We start from the raw sequence: 17490 nt of genomic DNA, 5'->3' as shown, positions 1-17490 counted from the left end.
TTAACTATAACTATATAGACTTTCAACTATAACTTTAACTTATTAACTATAGAGGAATTACAGAAATATAAATATAGAAAGATCTCAGAACTAACAATAGTAAACAAATCACAAAATCTGTCTCGATTTTATGATGGAGAGTGGCTATTTGAATGAAGTGATTATTTGAATGGACAACAATCCAAAATCTCCACGCAATCCGATACATCCCGACCGCAGGTTTCGGCTGAGCCGAAGTTTTGGCCAATTTTCGGCCGAAAACGAAACCGCAATTCCGGACGGTCACTATTGATTTTACTTTACAGACAATTGAAAATCACACATAATGAAGGATGATAAATCGAACACAAGATAGATTTCATGTCTAAACTATGTAAATATAGTATTAACGTTAATTTTACATGTAAAGCAAATCTAGTTTCGCAGTACGCCATGTTTTTTATAAAATTTTATATCTGCCTGTAAAGAGTTTTGTCTTAATTGTTAAACAGTACGAGGAACTTTAGCCATAAGGGAAATTGTTTACAAAAAATGTTTTCTTGCGCGTGGTAAAAATTAGAGCATTAAATTGTACGACAAAGTTTATTGAAAATGAACGAAATTAAAAAAAAAAAAAGAAACAAACTACTTTGAACGACGTCACTGGTTCATATGAATCAACTAATGATACGAGAGTTGCGAGAGATTTTCGGTTTCCGGTAATTCAACGAACAAATCGGAAGAACCGACCGAGAAGAAGCGGAAGAGAACTTGAGACGTCACACGCGCGGTAACTTCACAATCAAAAAATCTAAATCCTCATTTAGGAGTTTTAAGTAATAAACATGTACGAAGAGAACAATAATTAGTACATTTGTATTTATGTCTAAGAGGAAAAGCTGATCTGAAGCTACTCCGTGGGGATCCGTAAAATGTTTTTTTTTTTTAAATTATTTAAAAATTATAATAATAAATTAAATTTTTTACTTTTAGTTTTTATTAATTTTTTTATTTTTTGCAAGTGATATGATACGGAGTGGCTTAATACAGGTACGCTTTTTTTAAATTTTTTTACATTCTATTTAGTTTTTATATATAAAACTATAATTGGCCTAAAATTTTGGTTTATTTGTATATACTGTATTTTTTGTTGTAATGGCTGTTGTTTTCTTTAAATAAATAAATAAAAAATAAAAAAAAATTAAAAAAAATGAATACCGAAACAATATGTTTTTTATAACCGCACTTTAATATGGGAGAAAAGGTTCATCGTTTAGTTTTCCAGATGGTTTTAATTAGTTTTCCAGAAAGAAAAAATTAGAAAACTCATACAACTCAAAATGCAATGGATATTGGCATCTCTCAAACCTGACCCAGGAATCTAGGATTCAGACATCCGTTGGAGAAATAATTTGTGGATACTGGATAACTAGATACTACATAGTCGGCTTACTAGTAAAACCTTCTAAGTCCAGATTAAAAGTCCTTTATTTTCAGTTTTGAAATGATTACATTTTAGGAATGGATTTTTTGGACTAGGGGCCTATTTCTCCATTTCCGAGTTAAGTATTGAACAACTAACATTAATTTGATGATTAACGTCCCGATCAACGGGCGACGCTTTCGCGACATATGAGTGTAAGTATCCTCCGATTTGCTAAATAGATACTTCGTACGGCAACGTCGCATTTAACCGGTCTAGGCTCACGTCTGTCAGCGGACGCTGTTATTGTTTATTGTATTCGTTCATTACTTAAGAAACCGCACGTGCTTTTTTAATTCCATAATATAATTGAAGGTAAGCGCGACAGGAGTGTCAATTTTAGTACGGAGGAGTGCGAGGTATCGATAAATCTAGTTTTGCACCACAAAGAAGTAATGGAAAATAAAAAAAAGAGGCATTGTTTCGTGAAAGGAAAACAAATAGCGTGGAAGTTTTCAGAAGCGGAGTTCAACGCGTGCTCCAATTCAAGCCCCCTTCGGTCTAATAAATTTATAAAAATACAAAGTTTCCGAACGAACAAATGGAAACACAAATCCCTTTCGCTGGCTGTCAAATTGTTTTGCTGCCATTTTGTTATTTCTCTAGTTTATGATTAGCAGTTAATCACAGGACAGAGCTCAGAGTAGTTTACCCAGGCACTTACTCGACCAGTAGTTCTAATCAAGACCTTACTCAGAGGTGGTGAAATAGGCCCTAATATTAAAAGTTTTGGTGTGTTTGAATTGTCTCCTGATCATTTTTGTAATCTGGACTTAGAAGTCTTTACAAGTAAGTCGACGACATACTCCACCGAGAAGCAAAAAAAAACATGAAATTTCATAAAAATTTGTTCAAAATACGGACGAATAGAGGGTTACAAAAGCATTTGAAAGATTTGCAGTTTAACGATGAGTTCGTTTTGGACATGACAGTGTACCTTTAACTATGTATGTATGTTATATATTTTTTTACAGTGGCCTAAAAAACATTAAAATAAGTTTGTACTTAACTCTTACTGTCTTTTACAAATATACATTTATACCGATAGTAAGTTATTATTATTAAATTTGTGCTCAACATTCCAGACATATTGTACACAACAGTGTAATCTTTAACGTAAGTAAACTCAAAATTATTATTTCCACTGATAAGCCATCTTTCTTAGCCTTGACTCACCTTTAGATAGTGCACACAGTCAACAATACATAAACCAAACGTGATGTTTAGATCTTATCACCAAACAATAACAATGCACGAATATCTAGAAAACGAAGATTTTAAATAATAGTAATATTTTACCTAAAATCATAAATATATTATCAGAACAGAAAAAAATATGACTGGAAGTAGTAAAATGAATATTGTAACAAGGTCATTATTAGTATACATAGTTCCGTAATGGTCAGAGTATCTAGTATACTACTTGTATCGTATTCGTTAAAACTTCATGGTTTTACATACATACTTTGAGTTTCTGTAGTGGAGTTTGTTCTGGAAAAGAGTGGAATAAAAACTGTTCAAATCATAAAACCTCGCTATCGCAGTCATAAATAATTATATTTGAGAAATGTTCGTAACATTTTTCGTAAAAAACAGAAGCAAGAAAACCGATTATTGTACGATCAGATTTCAAGCAGAAATAGAATGAAATTAAGCATAGAATTTTGTGTTGACTTAACAGTAGAAATGGCTAAAATTTAAAACCGTTTGTTTTACAATAAAAATTATAAATTTCGTACTCTAGCACCATAAAACAATATAAAGAAACTATAATGAAAGATTCTCAAAAAATATTTTGACAAACTGAAAAATTCCGAAGGATTGAAAGATCTCGTAGCAATGGCATTTAATAGTCTTTACGTGATAATACAATTAAAATAGCAATAATTGCCATCACTAATATTGATAAACTATTGTTATATAATTAATTCTAGAGGCTCAGATAGCATGGGATTCGTATACTATTCTAGTTGGAGATACACTGAAAGAATGGTAGGTTATTAACCTCGACAAAATTGCGACTCAAAGTCAAGGTTACCTCATACATACAAGTCGGAGAATGTTGTGATCGGGAAATACTAACTTATTAGCATTAGCAATTTAGGCAACGACAATTTCATGTAAACAAAAAAGTAGCGCGATTGATCAGGGCGCACAAAAACCTGAACGTTTATATTTTTATGAAATTATCTACAAAAAGCATTTGATAAAATTTTATAGGAACAGAGAAATATAAACAAAAAAAACTGCGTAGGTAGCTTTGAGAACAAAATCTTACAACATAAAATTATTTCAGGGAAATGTTTTATTATTAAATTCTTTATTTTCAGTCATCCGTCTCGTTAAAACATTTTATATTATGTATGTGTTGAAAAATGTTACAGATTCAATGATTTTATTAGAAAACTTCCTTCTCTATACATGATGATTTTCAATACACGGTGTCGAAAATAAACACATTTAAAAAAAGGTAACTCATTTGTAGAGATTGATAGATTTATAACATTTCCATTTGACATACGCAGATGTATACAATACGAACATGATGTATTAAAAAGGGATAAAACGCCACGTGTATACAAACAACTGGGTTTTAAGTTTGAAGATAAGTATGTCCGTAATTATTACAAAAATAGCACATCGATGGCCCGAGAGTTATTTTGCAGATGTTTTGTAATGATTCTGACATAGCATCCGTGGCAGTTTATTGCTGCATCAGAAAGGGCTAGAGGCTAGAGGTCACGAGAATATTGCGGTAGAGAAGATTCTTTCATTGTGCAAACATTTTAATTATAAATGCAACAATTCCGCAACATGCTTCACCAGCCTCTTCACAGTGGAAGATTGCATGCTAATAGTTTTAATTAAGGCTGTAGTCTCATAAAAAGTAAGGAAATCATACTTCTTGGCCATCTTAATACGCTGGTTGATAAAAAATCGCGTAATTAAAAAAAATCACGCATTAGATAAAAACAATTATTTTTAAAGATATTTTTAAGACATATTAAAATCTTTACTAGAGCATAGATATCGGTTTCCGATAATATCGAAAAACCGGAATATCGGACCTAAAACGCAATATTGAAAACAACAATATTGACTTCTCTATTCTGGGATTTCGATACTAGATGAGATTTTTTTTATTATGTCCGGTTTTAAAATTTCAAACTTCAAACGTGATTATTTGTCACATAAATCAGAATGCTGATTTCGTTTAACCAAACTCCGTCACTAGCGTCAGTAGCTTCCTAGTCGTTTTAGTTAGTTGACATTACTACAAGCCCGCCAACAACGCGCTGAATATTTTCTTAATTTAGATTTTATTAAATGCGTACATACTTGGTTTTTATTTTTTATTTTTATCCTAATTTTTGTATCGTTTGTTTACTTATGATAGGTTTTGTTGAATTTGGTAAAAAAACATAGCATAGTGTGTTTTGAGAAACGTATGTGTTTGTTAGGTTAAAAATCAAGATCAGTCGCGTTCAAAATACATGCAAACTTAAATCGAACAATATTGACTTCTCAAAATACATTCTCAAAATACATGCAAACTTAAATCGAAGTTAAAGGCCTCCAAAATAAACGGTGATTGATGATATATTTTGAAAAACTTTTATTTCCATCTTTTACAACGATTTCAACCTGAAAACTAAATACGGTGAAGCAAAAAAGATTACGTTTTTACGAGAAAATATCAAAATTCCGGATTTTCGATATTTGAAATTGTAATACCGAAAAAATACCGATGTTAGAAAAATAGTCCGATAGTATTTATATGAGAATCAATGTTCCAAAGTTTGGTCTAAATTTGAAGAGGCGTAATCTGCTGGACGAAAAGTAATTATATTTTAGTTACATAAAACTTTTAATTATATTTTTGAATAAAAAACCTTAAAAAATACTTGTTTTCGTTTAATGCATGTTATAAAAAAATTTTAACTGCACAATTTAAAGAGAAAAAAAGATTTTTCAAGACGGCTAAATCGAATGATTTTCTTACTTTTTATGAGACTTATTTTTACTTAAGATGAGTGTCGGAAACATCATCAAACGAACGAGATATTACAATCTGAAACGTGTAATTTTCCTGAAAAAGCCACGTTTGTAAAATGCGAACGAAACTTTAGCAGGATCTATCTAAAAATCAAAAGAAAAAGGTAAGAGTGGCAGCGGTACATTTTGTTATAGTGATAAAAGAGCTTTTAAAGTTCGCAAATGGCAACATCGCCAATGTCTAAAAGCTCGCCGCTCAATGGCGCAAACCTTAACACAGAGGGGAGGGTGCGCTGGCGCCGGGGGTGGGGTGTGGTGAACAAACGGGAAGGAAGTGGCGGTCGATATATCGATTGTGTCTGGCGGGGAGGATCTCCTCCTCCCCTAGTCGAGGTACGAGAGTACTCGTTACTGGTCTGGTACTGGCTGACTGCCTGACTGGGGTCCTAAACAATACCCCGAATGAATCTCTTCCCACTTACCGCAAATGTGATGCGATACCTAATCCATTGTGATTAACTTCACCGAGCCACGCGCATCCACATTACTTATCAACTACAAAACGCATAAGGCGATAAGTTTCCTTCATCGCACGTAGTTTAAAATGTATTTCATATGCAACTTCTAAGGAATTTCAAATGCAACGTTTTATAAAAGTTTTGTACATCAAAGGGTAAATAAAACAAAATAAACTGCTATCATGTACGCAATTCAATATTTTCGGAATCGTAGGTACTGCATGGTTCTTGATTATTGCCCCATATTATTATGTATTTAAATGTATCCTTTCATGGAAATTGTAAACAAAATATTACAATATTTTTTTTTTACATTTCGGGATTTTTGGGATAGTGATATTTTTAGAAACACTATCTTTAGAACATTCAAATTAGTTGGTAAATTTTCTCGGGATGTAAATAATAAAATGAACATTTTAATAAATAGCAGCTTGGCACTCTAACCACAATTTAGTTAAACTTATTTCATTAGTTAGTATATTTATTGAAAGCAATCATCAGTTTATTTTCACACATCACATTTTATAATTTGTTTTACACATTACATAATATAAGAAAAAACGTGATCAGTAACTCTTGAAACGAGACATCGAGAGAAGGGTGGTCATTGGCCATACGTTATTAAGCATATTTCAGGTACGTCCGATCAAGTGGATTAGTAGGTCGGGGGGGTTAGGGTGGGGGAGTAGGGACAGGCGTCCACAGGGTGCAGGGGTACGGAGTAAGAGACATGAACACGAGTATCCCTTTAACGATCAAAAATACGAGGATAGAGGACTAATTATTCATTCACCCGGGAATTGAAAATAGAGATACCAACCTGAAAATTCTTATTAGTAGGTACCCACTTGTATAAAATAATTTATGCATATACCTACATAAATATATAAGTACAATTATATGATATGATAATTTTCATAATGTGAAAACTACAAAACAGAAATACATCAAAATCTGTAAGAAAAGTCTTAGTATGTTAATTTTGCTACTACAACCATCACGCCGTTTCCCCGGCGGGATATGCAGAGAGAATGGACCGCCGCACACGTCTATCCTGGCATACATTTCTAGCTTCTTCCACATTCATACATATTGTCATACATGCCCTTCGGTTCTGCCTGCTTTTGACATGACCAGACTTGAGATTTTGGTTTATCTGACCATGCCACGTTTTCCTTGGTCGTCCTCGTCCCACGATACCGTTCATTTTCGCCATTCATCACCTGTTTTAGCATTCTTTTGTCATCCATTCGTTCTACATGACTAAACCATCTCAGAGGCCCCTTCCCAAACTTATGAATTATACCTGACTCAGATTTACACCCTCGCTTTCATCATTCGTTGCCTTGTCATACACGTCGTCTAAGAGATCGCATTTCGACCGCGTTCACTCGGCTTTCATCCATTCTCTTTTTCCATGTTTCACTTCCATAAATAAGTGTCGGGACAAAAACTCCGTTGTACACTGCCAGTTTAGAAATGTACTTTAAACGTTCCAACAAAATGAGTCAACCCTTAATTGCATGGTGCCTAATTTGATACATACCAGTAATGACAATAAGATTACCTAAAACAAATTTTACAAACGATTTAGGGATGTTACGAATTAGATACATAGTCGAGATAGTACAAAAGAAGCGTGAAGGTCCGATGGCTCAGGTTCCTCCATCTGAAGTTTACAAAGATGAAAATTGCCTAAATTTAAATGACAATGTGCTGTACAATTATGTATGGCAAAATATAAAAATTACTTTCTCGGTTTCTATCTTTTCTTGGGCCACTTTTATTTTATATACTTCTTTATGGACCAGGTAATTTATCAACAATATTTTGAGTCTGTCCAAATTTTTGTAGACAAGGACTGGATTCAACTCCCTGGGGAGCTGTTCATATTAACATATTACAACAGATAACATTTTCAGGCTTTGCCTAGTATGTAGGAGAAATAATTCAATTAGATGAATCTCACCCGCATAAATAAAGGTTTTAGCTCTTTAACTTCACAAACATCAACAGATGAAAGAATTGAAGGAATATAGATGTTCAAATATAGGCAGAATGGTGAATGTTACACAGTGTGTAAAGTGGCCACTTAAACCAGCCATTGACAGGTCTTAAGCCCTGTAGATGCCTAGACTTCTATATTACCTTTTCTTAAATGTTCTTCATCTCTGTTGTAATATGTTAATATAAACAGCTCCCCAGGGAGTTGAATCCAGTCCTTGTCCACAAAATTTTGGACAAACTCAAAATATTGTTAAATAAAAACATATTATACTATGAAAGATTAAATAGGATTTTTATTCGTTGTTTTGTTGCATTTTCACACAGGTCAGAGATTTATTGTGAGACAATATCGGTTGATCAGATGAATATGTACATGTACATTGTACATGTTAAATGGTCGGGTTTCTTGCTTATAAAATACTATTTACATTCAATAGCCGATTGCCCAAGTCTGAACAAAAAAATATGACTTCTCGCGTTCATAAACATGACCTTCGCGGATTCATTCCCACTTGTGAGAAGGAGGAATTAGTGATTGGAAAAATACGATAACATTATTTTACATATCGATAGTTACTCAGATCTAAGTATGGCAGATATGAAGCGAACATGATTAATGTCTGAAATATAATTAAAACGTCAAGCGAGTATTGTAAGTGGTAACAGATGGCTATATCTGGACACCTAACTAATGGTCAAACGATTGACACAAATATTATTAAGACTATAACGAGACAATGCAAACTGCAAACAATCAAGGACACACGCAATAATCTTTGTATTGAGAATAATTTGCATAAACAAAGCACGCTGAAAATTAAATTGAAATTAACCATGATTACGTAACGTAAGAACGATTTTTGTAACGCAAGAACACGATTCTGAAACACAAAAAATAATTCATTTCCTTTCAACGAATGCTTTAACATCAAAACTGAACATCAAAACGGAATATTTTTACGGTTTCTCTAGCACTTTTAGGGTTGAATAAAACAATTCAATACAATTTACGATCAACTCATTGTTGGAAAAGACCTCAGAGTAATAATGCGCTACAGCTGTAGAGATGCCATTTCGCTCTATTTCATAGAAAAAAACGTTAAAAAAAAATACCTAGGTTTTTGGTTTAACAACAGACATTTAACGGACGGTTTCGTCGTTGCGCTTGCGATTTTCGACCCGAGTACCTACGGCCCATTGTTTCGCTGTTAACTATAGCTAACTTCGTAATTAATAATCCTAGAAAGAATTTTGTGCGTATGGCACATTTGGCATATTTGATCGATGGCGTTATTACTCCGAAATATTTAAAGAATATGAGTTCATCATGTTGTAGGTACTATAATCTTGGACTAAAAAAAGAGAAGCAGCTCCAAAATATTTGCTTCGCGGGGTTGTTTGACTGACTGTAGAAAGTGAGCTTGTGAAAGTGGTTAAATATCGGACCGGCGCATAAACTGGTGACGCATGCTCTGAACAAAGAAATGGTTTTCGTCTGAAAAAAACACTTTTTTCGTCATCTCGTATCCATTATTTGTATTTCTGTGCCCAAGCTGTCCACTTTTTCTTCATCACACCAGTGGTGACTTTCTGCCAACTTCAAGCAGACGACGCCGCACTGTTGAGGCATGTAAACATGTTTCAGCAACAGCTAGCCCTTTTTATAAGTCGTCGCTGGTCTTCATGCAGTTTATTTTACTGTTTCTTAACGAAAATGTATCTTCTTTCTTTGTCGTTTTTCCTTTTCAGCCACATTTTCGCTCTATGTGAGGTAAAATTGAGCCAGTTTATCTAAATAGTTTGATCAGTTAATTTACTGCACTTTTAGAAATGCCACACTCTTCTGTTACCTGCCGCTGAGTAATTTCAGTATGTTTAATCAGTGTAATAACGTTAGAACGAACTTCTATCGAGATATCCATTACTCATGCATTTCTAAACTGTAACTATATACTGAAGAAAATAATCGAAAATCTCAGATGTTATACTAGATAGTAAAAACGCTCTAAAATATGCAAATAACTTCACCAACGATACGGCCATGTACACGATTTAAGTTTAGAGTGTCAGTGACAACTTTTAATAGTGTTTTCATAACAAAATTTGAAGTAAATCTAAACTAGTATTAAAAAATGCTTTGTCCGCATTAAAGGCGGCATCGGTGGTGTAGTGGTCAAGACGCTTGACTCACACACGGAAGGTTCCGGGTTCGATTCCCAGTGAGAACACAAAAATTAAAATGTGATTTTTCTCAAGCCTGGGTGTTTTGTGATGTAATTCACCACTGTAATTGGGCCTCCTGATCTGTTGTGGTGCAAAAATAAATAAATAAATAAATTTGCACAAGAGTGTAAAAGATAGAAGCTAGATTACAACACGTCTTGCAGCTACAGAGCGTATAGACGGTAAGAAATCTAGCCCCCCTTTACATTTTTTTTTATTTGACAATCAAGTATAGTGTTTTAATGGACAATTCAATTTCATAAATTAAAAAAAAATACTTACTTGTTTATTTTTATAACCTTATACTTGTTTTTTATTTTTTACTATTATATCAAATTGCATTGTAGTATTGGCGAATACGCATTTCATAGATACATATTTTTATTTCTTATTTTTTCGTGATAATATATGCTTGCTTGTTTATTAATTTAACTTAAAAATGTCTTTCTTGCATACCGTAACACTTTATTTATTGTTTGCTTTACATAATTTATTTCATAAGCTTATATCTTTGCATTTTTTGTTTATATGCTTACTGTTTTTTCTTGCATACCTTTGTTATTATTGTTTTTTTTTTTACTTTGTAAAACTTTTTATCATATCCTTTTTAACTAATTTCACAATTTTTTTCTGTATATTCTGTTTATTATTTAGTATGTTAGCATGTATTTAATTTTTATTTTTTGTAAATGCCTTTTGGGCGTTGATGAACAAAATAAATAAATAAATATTATGATTTACGAAAATAGGAGTTAGATCACAAGTCCAGCTACTGAGCGCATGGACCGATGGCCATTCACAAAATTTAGGTATTTGATAACATTTACCTATTGAAGATAGATTATCAATTGTCTCGCCTTGCAGCTACAAAGCGCATGAACGAGTCGAATTCTAATAACTTAAAATTATATAATTAAATTTACAAAAAATAACATTGAGCAGAATAGTAAATTTGTCAAGTGTTCATGCTAAAAAGTAAACAATAACTTAGTAACTTGTATAAAAATTACCTCCAACAACGTGGAAAAAGCAAATATGCAAAGAAACACAATACGACTTCTAACCGATTCACCCATTTTATCCTGAAGTGTTTACGCATTTAAAAGTTTTACTAAAATAGCACCTAAATTGTACGTTACTGATTACATTTAGTAAGAAACATTGAATGGCTTCTCTGCGCAATCAGATAATAGTGACTTGTACCTCTCTACCTAAATGCCACAGACTTGTCGGATGAAACACGGAAAAGTGTGACGAGTATTAATTGTGGAAAAACAAAGTAAAACGTTTATTCGTTGCGGATGAGATGTTGCGGAGATACCCGCTGAACAAATATGCAAATAATGTCGAAACGATGGAAACTATGACCCGGAAGACGGCGGCAGCGTCCTCCGCCGGTTTCAGTGCCATCTCGAGGCTTGTGTTGTTTCTCGTCTCGTTAACCAGATACCCGTGTAAATAATATGTTATAATCGATCGGCAATATTGCGTAACTAGCGACTACCTGTAGGTACTATCCGCTGGTAAACTAAAAATAAGTAGGGAAGTCTAACGATAGGAGTAGATACAATAATTTATATTCATAACTTATAACGATGCTTTGTTTAATAAAAACTTAACTACCGACCGACAGGGACGGAGAGTTGGTTTAATCAACGATGTTTTGAGTTTGTCCATATTTTCGAATGCAAGGACGGACTACAAATGCTCTCTACCTCTGTTGTAAAATACTAATCTTGATAATTTCCTAGATGGTGAAATTCAGTCCATATCTACAAAAATTTGGACGAACTGAAAACATTGTTGTAAAAATTCATATTTCATTTTAAAACACACACTTGTATAAATAATGCTAACCCTTAATTGACTGAGTACATATTTTCCTTTTACCATGTAAAGGGCGAGCATTAAACTTGCAAAACAGCTCCTTGTTCTTATGAATGCGAATTTCAATTTAAGTTTGCGCAAGTTTTGTTTAAATTGAAAATATTTTTTATTCTGAACTCGGATGAAAGATACCAATATCTCGGCTACACAGATAACCATAACAAAGACGAGTTTTGTATAGATCTCTCAACCGAGATAAACGAATTATTGGGGAATGTGGCGATCTAGGCATTTAAATAGCTTAAAACCTGTCATTGGCTGGTTTCAGTTATCACATTACACATTGGCTTATATTCTTCAAAAAATCCTTCATCTGGGTTGAGGTATCTACGAAAAAGTTATTTCCTTAATCTCTGTTCTTATTGGGTCTCTAAATGAAATCCAAAGGGCTAGTTGCATAAAAAAAAGTTAAATTAAATCAAGTTGAATAATTGTTGCGTTTTTGTCAAAATGACTTTTTTGGCGAACTCTTTAGTCCATTTTGACGAAAACGCAACAATTAAAAAAAATATATTTTTAATATAATTACATAACTGATTCATGTTTTATTTACTATAAAATCTACTTTTATAATTTTTCTAATGTTTAAGGTGTTACTTTCCAAAAAAGAGACTAGCTCTAGTGCTTGGAGAGTGACTTACACTATTTTATTTAGTTTTTTTTTTATAGTTATATAATTTAGAATTTACATGAGAAAGAAAAAAAATATATGAAAATAAAATAATAATACTGTAATATTATTTAACTTTAACCTTTATTTTACTTAACTTTTTTTTATGCAACTGGCCAGAAGATAATTCCTGTATTAGTCAACAAACATTTGGACATAGTAAAAATATTAAATTATAAAATAGGCATAATACTACGTAAAAAAACAAATTACGTAAATTTCTAAAAAAATAATTTAAAAACATTATTAATGATAATAATAGAGCTGAAATAATAGGGTGTAAATAGGTACTGTATACTATGAAGATACGTTTAGTAATAAAATTTATTTAATTATTTTATCTTACACCTTGATTGGCAGTATCCTAGAAAAAATAATGGTCTGTTCTGTTAATGCCTATACTCAGATTGGCCAAACCTGGCGGCTGGCTACCCTTTACATTAATAACAGTCCTGGAATTCGATAAAAATTTAATCGGTCATTTGATAAACCCTATAAGTCAGGCACTTTTCACCCCGCACCCCGGAACTTTCCCCCCGTTGACGGGGTGAAAAGTGTCGATCGATTTCTTCAAGAAAAATGGCATTATTTTAGTACCTCGGGGAGTAACTTCATTCTTTCAAATAAAAACTGTGCTGCAATAAAATAATTACAAGTTGGTGATCTTAGATTTTTTTTAAATGCACGTGAGCTCGAATTATTTAATCCAATGTAAAAAATGGCACTTTTAACCCCACCCGACCCTACCTATCTCCAAAAATCAAACTTTTTAGGATAGACCAATGAGTGAATTTTCATAATTTAAACATCTTGGATTTTTAAATGAAAGGCTTTAAAGTAAACTTGTTTTCTAAAATATATTTATTTATTCTGGATAACTTCTGTAGCGCCATTTTTGTGAAAATCTCAAAGGCGCTGTACAATAAACATCCAAACACGTCTCGCAGCTACAGGACGCTTATGATTAAGCTCCCCGTTTTCAATTATATTAATAAAAAAACATACAGAAGCTAGATTGCAACACGCCTTGCTGCTGCTACAGAGCGCACGGAGGGTTAGAAATCTAGCCCCCATTTATATTTTACAAATGACGAGGCTGGTTTGTTTGTTTTTAACAAAATTTCAGATAAATTCTATATTACGACATATTCTGCAGCTACAGAGCGCATAGACAGTTAGAAATCTAGACCCTAATTTTTATAGTTGACGTTTATGTTAGAAGAGTGTAAGTGTAAAAAGTGTGTGATATTTAGTAAGTTAATTTATGTAATATCAAAGCTAATATTACTAAACGTCTTGCAGCTACAAAGCGCATAGACGAATAGAATTCTGGCGACTAAAATGTTTTTTTAAAAATTTACCAAAAAATTAAATACATCAAGCAAAGTAATTAGTTTGGCAAGTGTTAATATACATCGGCATATTGGTACAAATTTAAAAAATCTTTGGAAGTACGATATGTGTTCTGTATTTTGGTGTGGAGTTACAATAAACAATCAATCAATTATCTTTGTTACTAAAGAAATTAGGATTTAATGCTATTGACCATGTAATGGAGGACGAAACATTTGATTTTGAAATAGTAATAACTCAATTTCACTATATTTGTAGTTACCGTAGTTAACCTTTAGCACGCAAGAGTGTTTTTAACAGTACATTCCAAATAAATATTGAATCTGTACATTTATGCAGTCGAATTTTATTTTTTCGAACCCTACACAAGGTTCACAGCAAAATTATGGGTATAGCGCAAAGACATTTTTATCGTTACGAATAAGCACAGTTTGTCTAGTGGGAGGAGAGCGGATTCGGTGGATACGAGGACCACATGCGGAGTACTTCACATTTCGTAACTTTAATTAGCAATCTCGAAGGTGGCGTGGAAGGGCCTTACATAAACTGCGTCGGTATTGCGGCAGTCCACGGCCCACGGCCAGCGCAGATTTATGGGCTCCGAGACCCGGCAACTAGCGATGGCGATGGAGCGATCGACGATTAACCTGAAGGGCCTTCGAAGGATTTATGCACCGACACTTACAGGCATGGGAATTTTCAATCAGGCAATCTCCGCTCGACTATACGACCTTTTTATGTACTCGAACACACGAGAGAAAGAAAATGACAAGGTTTTTACAGACAAAAAAAAACACATAATCAACAGTTTTTATACAAAATTAGGTGAACCTAATTTAGACTGCCTTTTGTTGAAATTATCAAAATAATTAACGCGTGCTCTAAAAATAATTTTGATTTATTCTTTCACATAAAAGCGAATACAGATTTTATATTATTATTTTAATGCCGATAAAACAATTGACACTGTAGAAGAAAAATTCTGTACACAATTCGTTTTTCATAGATATGCAAATGATATCGACGCCGACCCCGGAAAGAAAAAAGTTACCGAGCGACATGTAGCAACTTTACAGAAGATAGAAAACTATTCAATTAAGTAGAAAAGTCTTTATTTAGTTTTGTAGATTAATTAATTCACGAAATTTAAATTACCGATTGAGTAAGTGGTTTATCGTTATGATGAAAACAAAAAACTGAAATACGAGCAAGACGAAATTAAGTACAAATATTTGTATTTTATGAAAAATAAATAAATAATTTGAGTAAACTAAACCAATAATATTAAACAATATAACCTCTGATAATTAACGCAAATTGTGATTACTAGAAAACGTCGGGTGATATATATTTTTTCTTTTTATAGTCTTTATTCAATAAAATTATTACAATATTAATACATTATAAAGAAAACAAAGTATTAAAATATATTTTGTCCCGATAAACTATTCAATAATAGTTTGTCATCGGGTGCTCAGACATTAGTTTTAATTAATAATATAATTAAAGCATTTTAATACTTTAAAAAAATCTGGATTAAAGTATCACTCGCTTTTTAAACCAATAATTGTGGATTGTATTACTTATAGTACTTACTGACGCAATAATAACACGTAATAATATCGAGTTAACAAAAAGTGTCGCTATTGAGGTCTTTAACTCGTCGCTTTCGGAAATGACACGGCCACTGCCTCTCGTTCCTGACCCTCAAGAGTATTACGAAATCATATTATTATCTATTAAAGTGGCACATGAACGCGACCGTAAACTCCGCAACTCCGCATACGTCATGTCCGTGGCCAGTGGACGGCGGAAAGGCGTAACCGCCAATGGACAGGTACCAGGTACTCGGTACTCTTCGGTAGCCAGCCAGTACGCAAGCGGAGCTCGAACGAAATATAGCGAATCAACTCAACAACAAGGAAAACGATTTGGAGAGTAATAAAGTCATTAAAATATATTATATTGAATTTGTTAGAAACATAATGGTGTTTTCACCATCTGAATTTCCTGTACATTATACTACATTACAGTATAAATTCCATTAGTGTATACTATGAATAAATTAAAGCCAATAACTGCTTATTACAATTCCTAATAAATCTACATTAGTCATAAAAATTCTACGCAAAATAATATACTACATGAGTCAAATATATAAATATACCGAATTTAAAAAATGACAAATACCAACAGATATAACAGTTAATGAAGCACATTAAAAAAAAAAACTTAATACCTAGGATATCGTTCGCTATATACATAATTTGATAATGCAATATTATTTATTTCTATGCACGAACAAGAATAAGGGCTAGCCCAAGATGCAACGAAATATTACAAACAATATTTCGTTGTTAAAGCTAGGATTCAAATATGAAGTGCCTCTTGCTTCGTAATATGTATATTTACTATTCGAAATCTGGCTTCCTACTATAGACTTAAATCAACAGTATAAAAAATATTACGAATGTTTTAATTTATGTATTTTTTTTTTACTTAATACCTAGGATGTCGTTCGCTGTGTACATCATTTGATAATGCAATATTTTTAATTTCTATGCACGAACAAGAATAAGGGCAAGCCCAAGAAGCAACGAGATATTAAAAACAATATTTCGTAGATTCGTAAGTAGTTACTCAACGAGTTTCAAAAAAAATATCAAGGTACTAAAGATTTACCCAATATTGAAATTTTGAAACCATTCTAGTCGTTATTTCTCGGTTCCCTTTGCCGAGTGTTCGTCATTTTCAAGTTCGGGCGAAACCAAATAACAGCTGCAAATGAATTATGGAATATATTTATAAACATAAACTCCCCATTTATCTACTGATTGGAATATATTTCATATCTTTGGAGTTGGCAAGCGGTATAGGACACGCGACATATAACCATAACTATGTATTTTAAAACTTTAATAATCATATTCCGTGTACAATAAATTCTAGTTTGACTCGCAAGTTTTACTTAGTAATCTGTAAATTAAATATGTACCTTTTTCTAGCTAATTCCATTTGAAATATAACTCTCCAAACATCAACAAGTGACGTAGCTGGCCTATAATGCGGCATTCGTCTTCCTCGTAGTAACAGCGGCAATAAAATAAAACGAAAGCGACAAATATTGTACTATGGACAAAAGTTTGTCGGAATCGCCACTATCAGCAGTATTACCACCAAACAATAAAAAAGGCCGAGATTAAACACGTTACGTTGTCTTCAAAGGCAAACACAAAGGGAATCACAAAGAATTTATCACTTTAGAAAATGTTTCAAACGACACACTGATATAAGCGAAGAAAACATGACTTTTATGATGGCTTAAAATAAATTTGAGTAAAATTCCACGGTAGAATGACACACAAAGTGTAGGC

The 17490-nt window shown here is 32.8% G+C and overlaps 1 protein-coding gene across 2 annotated transcripts in view; it reads right to left on the bottom strand.

The window, feature by feature from the left end:
- gus (splA/ryanodine receptor domain and SOCS box containing gustavus) overlaps window positions 1–17490 on the bottom strand; it is a 67990-nt gene that overhangs the window by 20697 nt on the left and 29803 nt on the right. The window contains exon 1 of one of the 2 annotated variants that reach the window (XM_088239175.1): window positions 17112–17466. The exons of the other annotated variant lie outside the window; for it this stretch is intronic. Coding sequence (XP_088095301.1) covers window positions 17112–17188 — 77 coding nt within the window. The 5' untranslated portion in view covers window positions 17189–17466. Of the gene's footprint in view, window positions 1–17111; window positions 17467–17490 lie in introns of those variants that run through there. 2 annotated transcript variants of the gene reach the window in all.

Source organism: Micrasema longulum, unplaced genomic scaffold, assembly GCF_059751315.1.
Source record: "Micrasema longulum isolate JH-2025_06_02 unplaced genomic scaffold, ASM5975131v1 h1tg002087l, whole genome shotgun sequence".
NCBI classification, from domain to species: domain Eukaryota; kingdom Metazoa; phylum Arthropoda; class Insecta; order Trichoptera; family Brachycentridae; genus Micrasema; species Micrasema longulum.
Note: the sequence above shows the minus strand (reverse complement) of the source record. Positions and strands in the feature narration are given on the sequence as shown.